General features: G+C 38.7%; 1 protein-coding gene across 7 annotated transcripts in view; it reads right to left on the reverse strand.

Moving 5' to 3' along the window:
- Window positions 1-19,313, reverse strand: part of LOC123589021 (NXPE family member 3-like) — a 65,305-nt gene that overhangs the window by 37,126 nt on the left and 8,866 nt on the right. For 4 of the 7 annotated variants that reach the window (XM_045460582.1, XM_045460583.1, XM_045460577.1 and 1 more), the window contains exon 2: window positions 10,993-11,186. Coding sequence is in view for 5 of the 7 variants with exons in the window: in XM_045460583.1 (XP_045316539.1) it covers window positions 10,993-11,035 (43 nt within the window). In the remaining 2 variants the exon portion in view is untranslated. Of the gene's footprint in view, window positions 1-10,992; window positions 11,187-17,251; window positions 17,422-19,313 lie in introns of those variants that run through there. The other 3 variants (XM_045460578.1, XM_045460579.1, XM_045460580.1) reach the window with 3 other exon arrangements.

The following is a 19,313-nucleotide window of genomic DNA, read 5'->3' on the forward strand; positions in this document are numbered from 1 at the left end:
CATACTGTATGTTGTCATTTATATGAAGTTGAAAATCGGGTAAAATGCACATATATTGTTTGGGAATGCCTTATAAGTTGGTAAAACCATAAAGAAAGACCAGGACAAAAATATTATAAAAGTAAGAATAATGAGTACATCTAGAATAATAGGAGAAAGGGAGGGATATAACTTGGGAGGGACATGGTATCAGGGGCTTCTGGAGTAAAGGTCTTTTTCTCTTATTTAGGGTGGGAGTTATATGAGTGATCATTTTATAACAATTTGTTGAACTGTTTCATGCATTTTCTGTTTTGGTATATAATAAAATTTTAAGTAAAATTACATACATCCATTATATATATGCATGAATACATATACATTTAATATAGTGACTCAACAATTCCTTACATCACCTAGTGCTCATCACAACATCCCTCTGCAAATGCTTAAGTTAAATCTATCAAGTCTTTAACTCTAAATTTGTTTTTATAGGGAATACAAGAAATAGAGGACGAACTAAATGTCACCATCAGGGAGCAATCAGAAATGTCCAGAAGGTGGGACATTTATTTGACAGGACAACTGGCCCTGACTTTTCCATTAAAAAGGATAAGGGAAAGGAAGGGCTAGCCTGGAGTTAAAGAAATCAAGGAAGAAACCACCAGGTCCTGGAATGCATCTTGGCTTTGAGAAAACAGTTGCATGGATTTTTGAAGGACAATGGAGGAAATCTGATTATGAACTGGATATTAGATTTAAGGAATTATTACTCATTTTGTTCATAATAATCTTTTTTGGTTCTCTATACAAATATTGTTTTTAAAATATTTATACCAAATTATTTGGGAGTAGAACGTCATGATTCTGTAATTGCCTCAAATACTTAAAGCATATGAAAATAAAGTAAAAAGGGACAGGTATATGCCACCAGAATGTAATGGAAATAACACTGTTATTTAAGTTGCAATGTCCTTGAATAGGCAAGAGGGGATGAGAACCAGAGCTGAGTAGAAGGACCAGTGACAGATAAGAGCACGGAGTTTCCTTTACAAAAACAGGTGAGAAGATAGAAAATTCTAGTACAGATGCCAGAAGGTGAGGAAATATGGTAGTGGGAGTCTGTGAGATTTCACTTCCGGTTGCTTTGTTTGTTCAAGAAGGTATGTTAGGTCATCCGCTGAGGGTGAGGTTGAGGAGGGCTTCAGGAGAAAGGAGATGCTGGGAAGCAGTCACCCAGGAGCACCCAGTGGGACTAGGGCAGTGGCTCTTTGGCTTCGTGCACATCAGCAGCACCTACAAGGCTTGTTGAAACAAACACCGGGCTCCTCCCCAGAGTTAATGACTGGGTGGACCTGGGGCTGGGACTGAGAAGCTACATTTCTAACAAGCGCCCAGGTGAGTCAGCCCATCTGGGGACCACATTTTGAGAGCCACTGTGATTATTGTGCAGCATTAGGGCCCCCTTAAGGTGTGCGGGCCAGTGTTTCAAGTGAGAATTGTCAGCATGGTTGAACGTTCCTCTCCAGATGTGTTCTGCGGCACAGGCGTACTTGCAAAAGAGGCAGAGGGTTGAATGTACCAGAGCCAGAGATTATCACCAAGATCATCAAACAGCTGGTTCCTTCTTGTCATTCTGGACTCGGCTCAAATGAAAATGCTCAAAAGCACCATCATTGACCTTTTAATCCAACCATCTTCTTCCTCTTCACCATCTCAAAACTTTCACGTTGTTTTCTCTCACAGAACTTTCCACTGTCTGGAGCTTTACCTATATTTGTTTTGCTCCTTGTTTCTGAGCCTTTCCACTAGAGTTTATGCACAAGAAAACAGTAATCTTGATTTCTTGTTTTGTTCACTGCTATGTTCCTAGAACCTGAGGAGTGCTTGGACATCAGAGGGGTCCAGAGGTCGGCTCAATAAATATTTATTGATGAAAAATAAGAAAGAAAGAAAGAAAGAAAGAAAGAAAGAAAGAAAGAAAGAAAGAAAGAAAGAAAGAAAGAAGGAAGGAAGGGAAGGGAAGGGAAGGGGGAGAGCGAGACAAGGAAAAACAAATGACTACACAAGACACTAAGCCATAGTATTAGTTTTGAATATGAAGAAGGAAAAACTTACCTAATTACAAAAATATAAACATAGTTCATTGATATATCTAAAACTAATGTCAATCCACTGGGCAAATGGGAGTCTAGCTAGTTGCTCACTACCCTATTTTCTTTCCCGAAGACTTTGTTTCCCAAATTCCCTGTTTGGGCCACGAGTGGGTTGTGGATGTTGGAATTTGGGCAGTTAAGATGTATACCACTTCCATGCCTGGATATAAAACACCCCATATAATCCTCTATTCTCTCAATCTCTCAATCAATGGGCCAGATGCAGAGGATCCAGTAGTGACCCTGGGGAGGCCCTGAGGGACACTGGGGACTTAGGATAAAAGGGACCTTGATTCTGGAGTCAGAGCTTAAAGGACAGCAGTATGAAGGCTGTTCCCAATCGCTGACTGGACCTCAGGGGAGTTCAGAATAAACTTTGGTGTCAAGTCATTGAAATTCCAGGGCTGTTTTTATTTTGCAAAAGAAAAAGATGAAAGTAAAAAAATTTTTAAAAATTTTAACATTTATTTATTTTTGAGAGACAGAGTGTGAGCAGAGGAGGGGCAGAGAGAGAGGGAGACACAGAATCCGAAGCAGGCTCCAGGCTCTGAGCTGTCAGCACAGAGCCCAACGTGGGGCTCAAACTCACGAACTGCAAGATCATGACCTGAGCTGAAGTCAGACGCTTAACTGACTGAGCCATCCAGGCACCCCAGCTGCTGAGTGTTTTTAAAGAGTATTTCCATTTGTAAGATATCCACTTGGTTCTTTGTAGTATGTAAAGAATTCAAAGTAACATATACATAGATTAAGATAAAATTGACTTCCAGGAGGGATCTGAGCTTCCACTCCCACTTGGAGGCAATATGACAGAACAAGATGGGATGAAGAATGCTAGTTTGCACTATGTCCACTGCCTTTGGTGTCAGTAAGGCAAAGTGTGGACCTGAACTTCCACCTTTGTCCAGTGGAAATGAGACAATGAGAGTTGGTGCTCCATTGTCACCAGGCTGGCATCAGCAGGCTCCCAAGAGAGCTGAACATACATCCCATCTGGACCTGCTTGCTACACCTAAACAAGGTGACTGCCTTCTAAAAAGACGAAAGGTCAAGTAAGATGCACAGTCTCATGACATAATACCCAGAGCGTCCAGTAAACAATAGAAAATCATTAATCAATACCAACAACCAGGATAATCACAACTGGAATGAGAAAAGATCATCATCAGGTGCCAATATCAAGAGAACTCAGATATTGGGGTGCATGGGTCTGACTTTGGCTCAGGTCATGCATGATCTGTCAGTTTGTGAGTTCGAGTCCTGCATCAGGCTCTGCATTGGCAGTGTGGAGCCTGCTTCAGATTCTCTCTCTCTCTCTCTTTCTCTCTGTCCCTCCCCCACTTGTGCTTTCTCTCTCTTTCTCTCTCTCAAAATAAATAAATAAACTTAAAAAAAAGAGTACTCAGATGTTGGAATTATCTGATAAGGATTTTTAAAACAGCCATCATAAAAAATGCTTGAATGGGCCATATGAACACTACTTATCTATTAGTATAGATACAATTTAAAAGATTGACACTTCCAAGTGTTGACAAGGATATAGAGCAACTGGAATTCCTAACCAATGATGGTAGGAATACAAAATGGTACAACTAGTTTGGAGAACATTTTGTCAGTTTTTTTTTTTAATTTTTTTTTTCAACGTTTATTTATTTTTTTTGCGACAGAGAGAGACAGAGCATGAACGGGGGAGGGGCAGAGAGAGAGGGAGACACAGAATCGGAAACAGGCTCCAGGCTCTGAGCCATCAGCCCAGAGCCCGACGCGGGGCTCGAACTCACGGACCGCGAGATCGTGACCTGGCTGAAGTCGGATGCTTAACCGACTGCGCCACCCAGGCGCCCCTGTCAGTTTCTTAAAAAGTTAAGTCGCTCAGTCAATTGAGCACCAACTTTAGTTCAGGTCACAATCTCACGGTTTATGGGTCTGAGCCCCAAATCGGGTTTGCTGTTGTCAGCCTGTCAACATGGAGCCCACTTCAGATCCTCTGTCCCTGTCTCTATCTGCCTCTCTCCCGCTTTCTCTCTCTCTCTCTCAAAAATAAATAAAATTAAAAAAAAAATTTAAGCATATACCTATTATATGATCTAGCCATTGCACTTTAAGGTATTTATTCAAGAGAAATGAAAGCATATCCCCATACAAAGACTTGTGCGCAAATATCCATAGCAGCTTTATTCGTGATAGCTAAAAATTGGAAAGAACCCAAACGTCCACTGACAGATGAATGGATAGTCAAGTAATGGTATATTCATACAGTGGAAAACTACACAGCAGTAAATGGGGAATGAGATATTGTCACATGCAGAAATGTCGATGAATGTCAAAATAATTATGTTGAGTGAAAGAAGCCACACAGAAAAAAGAGTATGTATTGTATGGCCACGTTTGTGTAAAATTCTAGCAAATGCAAACTAAGATAAAAAGACAGAAGATGTCGGGGCGCCTGGGTGGCGCAGTCGGTTAAGCGTCCGACTTCAGCCAGGTCACGATCTCGCAGTCTGTGAGTTCGAGCCCCGCGTCGGGCTCTGGGCTGATGGCTCAGAGCCTGGAGCCTGTTTCCGATTCTGTGTCTCCCTCTCTCTCTGCCCCTCCCCCGTTCATGCTCTGTCTCTCTCTGTCCCAAAAATAAATAAACATTGAAAAAAAAAAATTAAAAAAAAAAAAAAAAGACAGAAGATGTGTGGTTTCCAGGGGAGGGAGTGGGAGGTGGGCGTGGGAAGGATTAGGAAGGGCCATGAGGAAACTTTCCTGGGTGTTGAGTATGTTAATTATCTTCTTTGTGAAGATTATTTTCCAGGTGTACATATATGTTATAACTTATGAAACTGCATACTTTAAATATGTGTTTATGGTTTGTCAATTACACCTCAATAAACTGTTATAACTTATGAAACTGCATACTTTAAATATGTGTTTATGGTTTGTCAATTATACCTCAATACACTGTTTAAAAATAAAGGGGAGCCTCGGGGAACCTGGTGGCTCAGTGGGCTAAGTGTCTGACTCTTGATTTCAGCTCAGGTCATGCTCTCACAGTTGTGAGTCTAGCCCTCCGTCAAGCTCTGTGCTGGGCGCCTACTTAAGATTCTCTCTCCCTTTCCTGCTGCCCTTCCTCCCCTCAAAAAAAAAAAATTAAAATTAAAATTAAAATAAAGGGGAACCTCAAATTAGTCTAGTGACTGAGGGTGACGATATGGCAAATTTCTAAACTTTTCAGGAAGATAGGAATGTATCTGAGCTTCCCATTTCAGATCAGAGAGGATATGCTTAGATGAACATTCCTCAAAAACATGGTAAGCAAGAGCTACAATTAGCTTGTTGCTAACTTTACAATTGAGTTCACAGAGAGTGTGATGCATTGAACATATGGCTAGCTTTTCTATTCTACTTTCCTCCTCCCCAGAAGTCTTTGAGATTTGTAATATCTTTGCACAAGGCACTGTTTCTTGGGACATACTTTTATTCTATATAACCACTAGAGATGCTAAATGTTTTTCTTTTCTAAATGGAAGGTAACTCACAGGTCCTGTGACAGTTTTCTGTTTTCCATTAATCTTGACTATTAGAAACTGGCACACATGGAAGATATGGGGTTTGGATTAATTTAACTTTGGAGGAGCTGAGGAAACTACATGCATTGAGCAAGAAGTCATTCAGGATTTAGGTTCTAAAAGGACCACAGCCTACTCGCTGTTCAATAAGGGAAAGAAAAAAGAAAAGAAAAGAAAAGAAAAGAAAAGAAAAGAAAAGAAAAGAAAAGAAAGCAAAAGAAATTGAGGTGGAATGTGGGACAAAAGTTTGAATTTTATGTCATTTACAAGTTAATTTTACTTAAGAGAATAAATGGGGATTTTACTTATTAACTAATTGGGGGGTGCTTTTGTATATCAGAAACTGTATTATTTGAAAGGTTTTTTTTAATTCTGTCATTTGACTCATTACATAACATCTGGTTACCTAAACTGGAAAGGCAGCTCAATGGTACTAATTACATTCACGTAGCTCTCTTTCACTTACATGCCCTTGGAAAAGTCCCAGCATCCTGCCCCACCTCTCTACTAAAAACACAGGAGTCTTGTTTCTCAAAGCCCTCTCCTTGTTCACCTTTCCTTCATGAAGCTCCAAGTGTCCTGCTCTCTCCCCGCATAGACACTCACAGCGCATGTTGTCTCTCAGGTACTCCCACCAATGCAGAAGTGTGGAGTCCCCATCATGTGGATATGGCCAGCCAGCAACCCAGGATGCTGTCAACAGTGGAGGAGTGGCCAGAGCAGGACAGGGACTGCCACACATCTCAGTGGTAGAAGCCAGAGGGGTTTGGGCCTGGAATCCCAGGGCAGAATGGGGGCTATGGGGACAGGGCTATAAGGAAAATGAAACACAGTACAGGGCTAACAGTTATAACTTGGAAAATGCCAGGCACTCTTTTATGTGCTTTATATATATTACTTCATTTACTTTTTACAAAATCTATGAAGTACTACTCTTATCTCCATTACAAAAGGGACACTGAGGTACTATACATATATAAACGTAATACAAAATGGATAAAAGACTTAAATGTAAGACCTTAAATCATGGAACTACTAGAAGAAAATTTAGGGAAATAACTTTTTAACATTGGTCTTGGCAATTATTTTTTTGGATATGACACCAAAAGCACAGGCAAAAACACAAATAGACATGTGTGACTGCATCAAACTAAAAAGTTTCTGTACAGCAAAGGAAACAATCAACAGAGTGAAAAGGCAACCTACAGAGTGTCTGCAAACCATGTAATTGATATGGACTTAAGCTCCAAAATATATAAATCCAACAATTCATTAACAAAAAAACCTAATACCCAGTTATAAAATGGGCTAAGGACTTGAGCAGACCTTTCTCCAAAGAAGACACACAAATGGCCAACAGGTATATGAGAAGATGCTCAACAGCACTAACCATCAGGAGAATGGAAATCACAGTATCACCTCACACTTGTCAGGATGACTATTATCAAACAACAACAACAATAACAACAACAAAATTGTCAAGGATGTGGGGCAATTGGAACCCTTGCACACTGTTGGTGAGAATGTAAAATGGTGCAGCTGCTATGGAATACAGAATGTATGTTCCCCCCTCCAAATTAAAAACAGGATCTAGCAATCCTACTTCTGAGTATTTATCCAAAAGAATTGAAATCAAGATCTTGAAGAGACGTTAACATTCCCATGATCATTGTAGCACTAGTCACGATAGCCAAGATGTGGAAACATCCATCGGCAGACGAAAAGATAAAGCATGGTATGTACATACAATGGAATGGAAGGAAATTCTGTAACAAGAGACAGCATGGATGAGCCTTGAAGATATTATGCTAGGTGTGAGAAACCAGTCACAGAAAGACAAATATTGCATGATTCTGCTTATATGAAGTATCAAAAATAGTCAAATTTATAGACTTGAAAAGTGGAAATGTGTTTGCTAAGAGCTAGGGATGGGGGAAATGGAGAGTTACTACTCAATGAGCATAAAGTTTTAGTTAAGCAAGATAAATAAGTTCTAAACATCTGCTGTACAACATTTTACCTATAATACCATGTTGTATATTTTAAAAATTGTTAAAATTTTATTGTTCTTATCACAATAAAATTTTGAAATAAAAAAATTATTCATTTTCGTCAAAAGACACAATTAGTGTGAAAGATAGTCATAACACAGGGCTGGAGAAGATATTTGTAACACACACACAACAAATGAAGGGGCTGTATCCGAAACCTATAAAGAATTCCTGGGGTGCCTGGGTGGCGCAGTTGGTTAAGCGTCCGACTTCAGCCAGGTCACGATCTCGCGGTCCGTGAGTTTGAGCCCCGCGTCAGGCTCTGGGCTGATGGCTCAGAGCCTGGAGCCTGTTTCCGATTCTGTGTCTCCCTCTCTCTCTGCCCCTCCCCCGTTCATGCTCTGTCTCTCTCTGTCCCAAAAATAAATAAACGTTGAAAAAAAAAAAATTAAAAAAAAAAAAAAAAAAAAGAATTCCTCCCACTTCATAGGAAAAAGACAGATGACCCAATTAGAAATGGACAGAAGATACCTTAACAGGCATTTCGCAGTAGAGGAAATTCAAATGACCAATAAATATATGAATAGATGCTCAACAGAATAAGTAAAAAAAGAACGAAAATGAAAACCACAATACATCCACATATTCAAAGAAAGGCTAAAACTAAGAAACAATACCAATGCTCGTGAGGATGTGAAGCGATTGAATCCCTCATACTGTTTTGGTGAGGGTATAAATTGGGAAAGCCACTTTGGAAAACTGGCAGTAAGTACCAAAGTTGAACATACGTATACCTTGGGACCAAGCAATTTAGCTTGTTGGTATATACCCAACAGAAAGGCATGCATGTGCACACTAAGAGACATGGACAAGAAGATTTATAGTAGCAATACTTAAAATAGTCAAAAACTGAAACCAACCCAATTGTCTATCAACCACTGCAATGATAAAAAAAAGTGTTGTATTTTCATATACTGGAGTACCGTGAGATGAACATGAATAATAGCTTTACGCTACAATGTAGATGAATCTCACCAAAAATATTGAATGAAGACACATCTTCTTAATGATAAAAAAAGAAGACACAAAAAGTACACAGTGTATGATTACACTTCTATAAAATGTAAAATCAGGCAAAAATAAACTATAATGTTTACACCTGGAAAGAAGAAAGGGTGGTAGTGATGGGAATGAAGGCATGAGAGAAAGTTCCTAAGGATACTAGTAATGTCTACTTGACTTGAGTGATGATTCCACAGGTGTGTTATCTTTTATTTCATTGAGCACTTATGATTTATATATTTTCATGTATGTTACGGTTCAGCTTTTTTAAAAGGTGGAAAGTTTTAGCTCCAAGAAGTCTCACTCTTTCTCACAGTGAAAGGTTACTCTGGAAATGAAATCAACACTTTCCTTGGAACAGATTATTAAGGAATTAGGGTTTCCCTGCCAAACTCTTTCATACTTTTAGAATAAGGACCAATCTTGCCAGATCAACCACTTAAGTGAAACCAGAAATCTGTATTTTCATTTGAAAGCCCCTACTGTTTAACTATCAACAACCCATTCAGCATTGTTTAAACAGTCCAAACAAAACGTATCTGTAGCTATATTAAGCCCCAGATCTCCACTTTTGACTTACGGGCAAACAGAGAAATGCCTTCTCTAGGAGATATTCTTAGCTTCTTACCATACTCATATTTCCAAAAGACACAGCAAAAGTCACTCCAGCCAATTACCCACTCTCTTTTCAGAAAGGCATTCCCACCTCCCCTGCCCCCACCGAATTCCTGCCTCCCCCCCCCGCCCCCCGGCTCTGCTAAAAAGCAGAGACAACACCATAGATTTCCATCTTTTTCTCTTACAGTGGGATAGAAAGTAAACACTTTTTTGAAAAAAAATTTTAACATTTAGTTATTTTTTGAGAGACAGAGAGAGGCTTAGCATGAGTTGAGGAGGGGCAGAGAGAGGGAGAGGGAGACACAGAATCTGAAGCAAGCTCCAGTCTCTGAGCTGTCAGCACAAAGCCCAACACGAGGCTTGAACTCACCAACTGCAAGATCGTGACCTGAGCAGAAGTCAGCCAATTAACAGACTGAGCCACACAGGTGCCCCCAAGAAAGGAAACACTTTTGAAGGGTGAGGAGAGCTAAGAACCATAGGGAATTGCTTATTTTTGTTCTCCACAGGAATTTCCTTGAAATGATCTCTTCTGGGTTTGTGTTTTGGATTCCCTAATAGACCCTAACACCTAACAATTCACCCTCCTCCTAAGAATGATGTTTCACCCTGTAATGGCTGCCCCTGGAGTCACAGGAGGCACAGGTAAGGAGATGGAGAGCTTCCCTCAGTTGCACAGGAAGAAAACACAGGAGGGGCGCCTGGGTGGCGCAGTCGGTTAAGCGTCCGACTTCAGCCAGGTCACGATCTCGCGGTCCGTGAGTTCGAGCCCCGCGTCGGGCTCTGGGCTGATGGCTCAGAGCCTGGAGCCTGTTTCCGATTCTGTGTCTCCCTCTCTCTCTGCCCCTCCCCCGTTCATGCTCTGTCTCTCTCTGTCCCAAAAATAAATAAACGTTGAAAAAAAAAAAAAAAAAAAAAAAGAAAACACAGGAGCCAGTGATGAGAGGCAGTGGAGGCAAGGGAGGTACTCCCCGGAGCCAGAAACACCAACCTGACAGTCAGAATCTTGCACTCCATGAATGGATCCATGACAGCCTAGACGTTTCTCTTAAATACTCAGCATGAACCATGGACCCAGGTACAGCCTGAAACAATAGAAGTTTAATAGGCCTTTGCAGCATTAAAGAGTGAGTTCACTCTGGTAACTTCCTGAGAGAAGGCATGGAAATTGTTATATGGCATATATGCATGTTCTGCCTGATACTGCCAATTCTTCCAAGCCCTGTGTCTCTCTTTTCTACCTTTCTAAGTCCTAGTTCCTCATCCACTCCCACCCCCCACCCCCTGAAGCCTGGAGTCTCACTTTCTGTCCTTTGAAACCAATACAACTTCCTGTAAACAGGCAGATTTCATTCTGGTGTGCCAAAAACCAATCCCCCACTCCCACTCTGGGCCTTTGCACAAAGCTTGGCTTACACATCTGAGGAATTACCTTTTTCGCCACGGTTTTAGATAATAATTCATCATATCCGAAACAATCTCACCATCCGTGAGAGAATTTACATTTTGTCATTCATTTGTAAATTTTCACAAAATTTGGGGTTCATTGTAGTTGTTTTATTGATATATTGTGACTCCATAATGGGAGGACTTTGGCATGACAAATTCCCACTATAGGAAGAGGGTATCTACCTGAGAGAGTCAGAGTGGATTCTTCCCAAGAACAACGATTCATAAGAATAGCAGAGATAAGAGGCAGCTACTTCTCCTAGGGCTGAGATCCAGATCTTTTGGAGATGACTCAAGTCACGGCCCACTGAATGGCAGAGAAGTCACTGTGGAGTCACAGCAGCAGAACTTGCTGTAAATCTACCCTCTGGAACCTGCTGGAAATAAATCAGTACTTTAGGGTGCTACTGAGAGACCTTCAGGGGGAACCCCACGTGAATGCAAAAAACTGCACCCAGCTCTGTAGGAAACCCACAGAGCACTCATCTAAAGCATTTGCCAGTTACCTCAGCAACCTGGATGTGTTAGGAGCTACACCCACCCAGACCTAGTGTTACACCTTGGACCAATTTTAGATTTCCTCCTTGGCCACTTCAAAACATTCTCAAGCTGCAACTTTTCCAGTGCCCACTTCCACAAGCAAATTTCAGGTCTTTTTCAATATATAGGGCCATGTTTATTGTAGTGTTCTACGGTTTTATTACGTTCGTATCTTTTTTTAATGTGTCATTGACAAAGTTTTTGAAGATTATACCCCTAATCCCATTTTCCCCCTAAACCCTGTGGTTTTCACTGTGTGATTTTAGTAATTTTTAGGAATGCTTATGTTGTGTTATTGCAGAATTGACTGCTTATACAACTCTAGGCTAAAACATTTTAAAATATTGATGAAATGGGTGATTTTCTAGGAAATTTTCAAAATTGATATAAGAAGTTAAAATCCTGAACTTATCACAAATCACAAATGAGATTTTTTTAAGGTTTACAACAATATACTTCCAAGAAAGATGTCAGATCTAATTGGCTTTGAGGGTAAATTCTTTCAACTGTTCTAGAAATAAATCATTTCTATACTGTAAAAACTGCTGCAGAACATTGGGGAAAGTGGAGTATTTCCCAAATCATTTTATGAAGCTAACAGAAACCTGGACACCAACTCCTGGCTAACACACACAACATAGAAAAAAATACAAAACCTTACATTAATCTCATTTAAAAGTATAGATAGAATGATTATTAAAAAAAAAATAAGCAAATCAGATTCAACATTTTAATGATACTGCGACCAATTTGGATTTATTATAGCATAGGACTAGCTAAACATTAGAAAATCTATTAATATAGTTTATTGTATAAAAAGGAGAAAGGACAATTCAAATAGATGCAAATCAGTATTCTGTGAAATTAAACAGACAACATTTATCTTAACAAACAAAAGCTTTAGAAAAGTAGAAGCAAATACTTCTACATCATGAAAAAATATTTTAAATCTATCTCAAACCAACAACTAATATCAAAGATAAAGGATAAAACACCAAACATTTTTTTTTAAGGTTTTTAAGTAATCTCTACACCCAACATGGGGCTCGAATTCACAATCCCAAAATCAAGAGTCACATGCTCTATCAACTGATGAGCCAGCCAGGTACCATCCCCCCCACCCCCAATTTTTCTGTTAGAGAATATGGTATCATTATTATAATACTAGGATTATAAAATGCTTACTGTGTACCAGCCAATATTGCAAGAATTTTACATTTGGTAGTTAAATCCTATGATGGAACTATGCCCAAGATTACACGGTAAGGCATAAACAAAATTTCTATTATTCATGTATGATATCATTACCTAAAAACCCAAGGAAGCACCTGAAAATTGTTAGAGTCAATTATAACTCAGTAACATGGCTAGTTATAAAATATTTAAACAAAAACTAATAGCTTTCCCTTATACTTTCCTGCATACTACCAATGATCAGTCACCAAAGTTTCAAAGTTTTTTAATTTTCTAGAAATGAAGTGATAAAAGTATAATATGTATATAAATTCAACTTCAAAACTTTACTAAATGACATGGAAGAAGAGTTAAATAAATAGACATATGTTCTTGGACAGGAATACACAGTATTGTAAATATGTTCAACTTAAATGCAATTATGATTAAAATTCCAAAGGGGTATTTTTTTTATCCCATTTTATTTTATTTTATTTTTTTTAATATATGAAATTTATTGTCAAATTGGTTTCCATACAACACCCAGTGCTCATCCCAAAAGGTGCCCTCCTCAATACCCATCACCCACCCTCCCCTCCCTCCCACCCCCCATCAACCCTCAGTTTGTTCTCAGTTTTTAACAATCTCTTATGCTTTGGCTCTCTCCCACTCTAACCTCTTTTTTTTTTTTTTTCCTTCCCCTCCCCCATGGGTTTCTGTTAAGTTTCTCAGGATCCACATAAGAGTGAAACCATATGGTATCTGTCTTTCTCTGTATGGCTTATTTCACTTAGCATCACACTCTCCAGTTCCATCCACGTTGCTACAAAAGGCCATATTTCATTCTTTCTCATTGCCAAGTAGTATTCCATTGTGTATATAAACCACAATTTCTTTATCCATTCATCAGTTGATGGACATTTAGGCTCTTTCCATAATTTGGCTATTGTTGAGAGTGCTGCTATAAACATTGGGGTACAAGTGCCCCTATGCATCAGTACTCCTGTATCCCTTGGATAAATTCCTAGCAGTGCTATTGCTGGGTCATAGGGTAGGTCTATTTTTAATTTTCTGAGGAACCTCCACACTGCTTTCCAGAGCGGCTGCACCAATTTGCATTCCCACCAACAGTGCAAGAGGGTTCCCGTTTCTCCACATCCTCTCCAGCATCTAGAGTCTCCTGATTTGTTCATTTTGGCCACTCTGACTGGCGTGAGGTGATATCTGAGTGTGGTTTTGATTTGTATTTCCCAAAGGGGTATTTTTTTTAAAGATTTTATTTTTAAGTAATAACTACACCCAACATGGGGCTCGAACTCACAACCCCAAGATCAAGAGTCGCACACTCCACCAACTGAGCCAGCCAGGTGCCCCCAAAGGGGTAGTTTTAATCTAACAAAATAATCATTGGGTTCATCTGGGAGAAAAATGTTAAAAAATCACCAAGAAAATGCTTAAATAATGAGGTACTCCGATATTAAAATGTGTACTAAACTAAAATGTGCTCTAAACTACAATAGATAAAAAAACATGTTATACTGAAAACAGACTAGAGAGGCTAATAATACTGCAAAATCCAACCACATGCTGGAGAGAAAGCCTGGCCTCAGACCATATGATAAAGGCAGCACTTCAAACCAGCACAGAATAAAGACATTATTCAATAAATGGTATTGTGATAACTTGGGTAAAAAATTTAATTAAAGAGTTAAAATTTTGATAGTAAAACAAAAAACCTATTATTTTTGGAAGTAAAAATTTACTTGATCTTGCATTGGAAAGGACTTTTTATTGTAGTACAAAATACATAACATGAAGTTCATCATTTTAACATTTTAAAGTGTACAATTCAGTGACATTAAGTACATTCACAATATTGTGCAACCATTCCCACTACTTCCAGATCTTTTAATCACCCCAAAGAAAACCCCATATCCATTAAGCATTCACTCCCCATTCCCCCCTCCTTCCCTCTGGCAACCACTAACTTTCTGTCTGTATGGATTTGCCCATTCTACACACTTCACATAAATAGAAACATATGATAAGTAGCCTTTTGTTTTTGGCTTCTTTCATTTCCAAACTCATTCATGTTTCAGCGTGAATCAGGACTTCATCACTTTTAACAGCTGAATGATATTCCATTGTATATAGATATATTAGTTTTTGTTTGTCATTCATCAGTTGATGGACATTTGAGTTGTTTCCACCTTTCAGCTATTGTGAATAGTACTGCTACAACCATTTGTGTACGTTTTTCTGTGGTGGACATATGTTTTCAATTCTCTTGATTTATGGATTTTAGGAGTGATTTCCCTTTCTGCAAAAAGGCCATTGGGATTTTTATAAGGATTGCACTGAACCTGTAAATCACTTTGCAGTATGATAGACAGTATGGCCATCTTAACCATATTAAGTCTTTTAACAACCCATGAATATGGATGTCTTCCCATTTATTTAGATCTTCTTTAATTTCTTTCAGCAATTTTTTTTTTTGTAATTTTCCTTATACAAGTCTCACACCTCCTTGGTTAACTTTATTTCTAAGTATATTATTCTTTTTATGTATTATAAATGGTATTGCTATTTAAATGTCCTTTTTAGATTAATTGCTAATGAATATAAATACAACTGATTTTTGTGTGTCGATTTTGTGTCCTGCAACTTTGCTGAATTGGTTTATTAGCTCTAATAGTGTTTTCATGGATTCTTTGGGATTTTATAAATACACACACACACACATACACACACACACACACACACATATATATATATATAATATATATATATACAGAGAGTATATATAATATATATATGTATATATATATGTATATATATAATATATATATACAGAGAGAGAGAAAAATATATATACACACACACACATAACCATGTTATCTGCAAATAAATATAGTTTTATTTCATTTACAATTTAGATGTGTTTTATTTTTCTTGCCTAGTTGCTCTGGCTAGAACTTCTAATTCAACGCTGAATAGACGTGGTAAAAGCAGGCATCCTTTTCTTGTTATCATGAAAGTGTTGGATTTTGTCAAATGCTTTTTTTGCATCAATTGAGATGATCATGTGGGAATTTTTTTTTCCTTCTTTCTCCTATTGTGGTGTATTACAGTGATTGATTTTTGTAAGTTGAACCATCTTTGCATTCCTGGGTTAAATTCCACTTTATCACAGTATATAATCCTTTCAATATGTTGCTGGATTTAGTTCACTAATACTTTGTTGAAGATTTTTGCATCTATGTTCATAAAGAATATTGGTTTGCAGTTTTCTTTCCTTGCAATGTATTCTTATAGCTTTGTTATAAGGATAATGCTGGACTAACAGAATAAATTAGGAAGTGTTTCTTCCTCTCCTATTTTTTGAAGGAGGTTGAGAAGAATTGGTATTCATACTTCTTTTTTTTTCTAATTTTTTTTAACGTTTATTTATTTTTGAGACAGAGAGAGACAGAGCATGAACAGGGGAGGGTCAGAGAGAGAGAGGGAGACACAGAATCTGAAACAGGCTCTGGGCTCTGAGCTGTCAGCACAGAGCCCGACACAGGGCTCGAACTCACGGACCACGAGATCATGACCTGAGCCCAAATCGGCCGCCTAACCGACTGAGCCACCCAGGCGCCCTGGTATTCAGGTATACCTGGTATTTACTTCTTTAAATGTTTGGTAGAATTTTTCACTGGATAATACCAGTAAAGCCCTCTGGTCCTGGACTTTTCCCTTTGTGAAAGTCTTTGATTACTGATTCAATCTCCTAACTTGTTATAGGTCTATTCAGATTTTTGGTACATTGTGTGTTTCTAAGAATTTGTCCATTTCATCTAGATTATTTAATTTGTTGGCAACTATTCAGAATATTCTTACAATCTTTTTCTTTTTCCTGTAAGGTCAATAGTAATGTTATCTGAAACTCATTTCTGATTTTATTTATTTGAGTCTTGTTTCATAGTCAGTTGGGCTAAAAATTTGTTGATTTTGTTGATCTTTTTAAGGAACCAACTTTTGGTTTAATGGATTTTCCCTATTATTTTGAATTCTCTACTACTTTATTTTGTATTCTCTATCTCCACTCTAATGTTTATTATATCCTTCCTTCTGTTCTCTTTAGGTTTAGTTTGCTCTTTTTCTAGTGTGTGTGTGTGGGGGGTGGTTGGGGGGGTACTTTCTAAGCCTGACACTGAAGGGCAAAATCATACAAAACTTGACAGTTTAATTACAAGAAAAAAAAAATTAACTTGTACATCAAAAAACACAGGAATTGGGGCGCCTGGGTGGCTCAGTCGGTTAAGCGTCCGACTTCGGCTCAGGTCATGATCTCGTGGTTTGTGAGTTCGAGCCCCACATCAGGCTCTGTGCTGATAGCCTGGAACCTAGAACCTGCTTCAGATTCTGTGTCTCCCTCTCTCTCTGCCCCTCCCCTGCTCATGCTCTGTCTCACTCTGTCTCTCAAAAATAAATAAATGTTTAAAAAAATTAAAAAAAAACACAGGAATAAAAGACAAAAAGCAAACTGAAAAAAACATTTGAAACCCGAGTCAGACAAAGGTTAACATTCTAACAGCTCCTACAAACAGTAAAATGAACTTCTTAGCAGAAAAGTGAGCAATAGACAGGCTTAAGAAAAAGAGTAAAAGAAAAATCATCCTAATGGTTACTAAACATATAATTAAACCCTCAATCATAATTGTAAAAGAAATTAAAATAGGGGCACCTGAGTCTCAATCAGTTAAGCGTTCAACTCCTGGTTTTGGTTCAGGTCATGATCTCACAGTTCATGGGATGGAGGCCCACATCAGGCTCTTTGGTGACAGCATGGAATCTGCTTGGGATTCTCTCTCCTCTCTCTCTCTCTCTGCTCCTACCCCTACTCCATCTCTGTCTCTGAAAATAAATAAACATTTAAAAAATTTTTAAAGGATATTAAAAAAAGACATAATATTTTTCTGTTTTTTTATTGAAGTGAAATTCACATAACACAAAATTAATCATTTTAAAGTGAGCAATTCAGTGGCATTTAGTACTTTCACAGTGTTATGTAACTACCACATCCATCTAGTTCCAAAACATTTTCTTCACCCCAAAAGGAAAGCTAGTGCCCATTAAGCAGTTACTCCTCACCCCCCTCCTCCCAGCTGCTAGCACCATCAATATATATATTTTTCCACCAAAGAGAAAATAAAGCAGTGATAACTCACATAACGGTATATCAGAATCACCTAGGAAGCCTCAAAAATTCCAATGCCAAAGGTCACATCCCAGACCAATTAAATCAGAATCTTTGGGAGTGGGACCAGGGTATCAGTATTTTTTAAGGTTCCCCACATGATTCCTATGTATAGTCAAAGTTGAGAATCACTAATTTAAAAGGGGGATAATATCTAACATTAATTCAAATGAGAGTATATCCTAGTATAGGGTGCTGTGTAATTTGTGCAACTTTTTGAAAGAGCTGTCTGGCAGTAATAATAGCTCACATTTATTGAGCTCTTATCATGTTCCAGACACTAGGCTAAGTGTGTTATTAGTTCTTTCAATCCTCACAGCTGCCCATGAAGCAGTATGCTATCACCTTCATTTTATAGATGCAGAAAACAGAGTTACAGAGGGACTAAATGATGTAACTAAATTACAGAGCATATAAGTGTTTTTAATACATGCTTTTGCCACTACTCTACACTGTGGACTGCCATCCTTTAAAATGCTCCTTCTAGAAATTTATCCTATCTAGAAAGTGCATATCCTGGATATGCCAAGAATTTTCAGTCCATACTGTTTAAAAATGAAAATTGAAAACAATTTAAATAACCAGGTGTACAATAGGAAATTATTAAATTACATAAATTAAATGACTGAATATTAGGTAGTTTTATTTTTTTATTCTATTCTATTCTACTCTATTTTATTATTTTCGTAAGCTTCATGCCCAGCATGGAGCCCAAACTCATGACCCTGAGATCAAGACCTGAGCTGAGATCAAGAGTCAGACAGCCAACCAACTAAGCCACCCAGGTACCCCCTAGGTAGCTCTTTTAAATGGGTAGTTGAATATATGTGTGTACATAGTTGAATTATCGGTAGGCCAAAAAATCAAATAGTATGCACAATCTCTCTCTCTCTCTCCCTCTGTCTCCTTCTGTCTCTGTCTCTGTCTCTGTCTCTGTCTCTCTCTCTCTCTCTATATATATATGTATATACACGTGGAGCCTGCTTTGGATTCTCTCTCTCCCTCTGCCCCTCTCCCTGACTTGTTCTCTTTCTCTCTCTCTAAAGAATAAAATAAGTTTAAAGGGGTCTCATCCCAAGCACTTCCCAACCCTCAGCTACTCGCCCTTTGCTTCTCTCTTCCTTTCATCCCCCCCCCCCCCCACTCTCCTCCTCTCCATTCCTTCTCCTTCGATCTCCTTTCCCTTCTACCCTTTACCACTCTGGTTCCTCAGTGCATTTGGAGGCAGAAAGTTCAAAGACAGCAGCAGGAATTGTGCAGGAGTGCATGGCTGCCTGCCTGGTGGGGGCAAAAAGGGGCATGGGAGGTGGTGAACGGGGTCCCCACCAAGAACAACTCTTGGCTGTTTGCACCACGTACACACTTGGTTGGGAGGAAATGAAATAAAGCACAAGGAAACAAAAATGAAAGCAACAGGCACAGAATTTGTGGCAGGGTTTTCCAAATAAAGAGGCAAGAGGGAATCTGTGTCAATGTTTACAATCTTTTTTTTTAAGTTTATTTAGAGAGGGGGGGGGGGAGAGAGAGAGAGAGAGAGAGAGAGAGAGAG

The sequence above is a fragment of the Leopardus geoffroyi genome, chromosome E3, assembly GCF_018350155.1.
Source record: "Leopardus geoffroyi isolate Oge1 chromosome E3, O.geoffroyi_Oge1_pat1.0, whole genome shotgun sequence".
Classification (NCBI taxonomy): Eukaryota; Metazoa; Chordata; class Mammalia; order Carnivora; family Felidae; genus Leopardus; species Leopardus geoffroyi.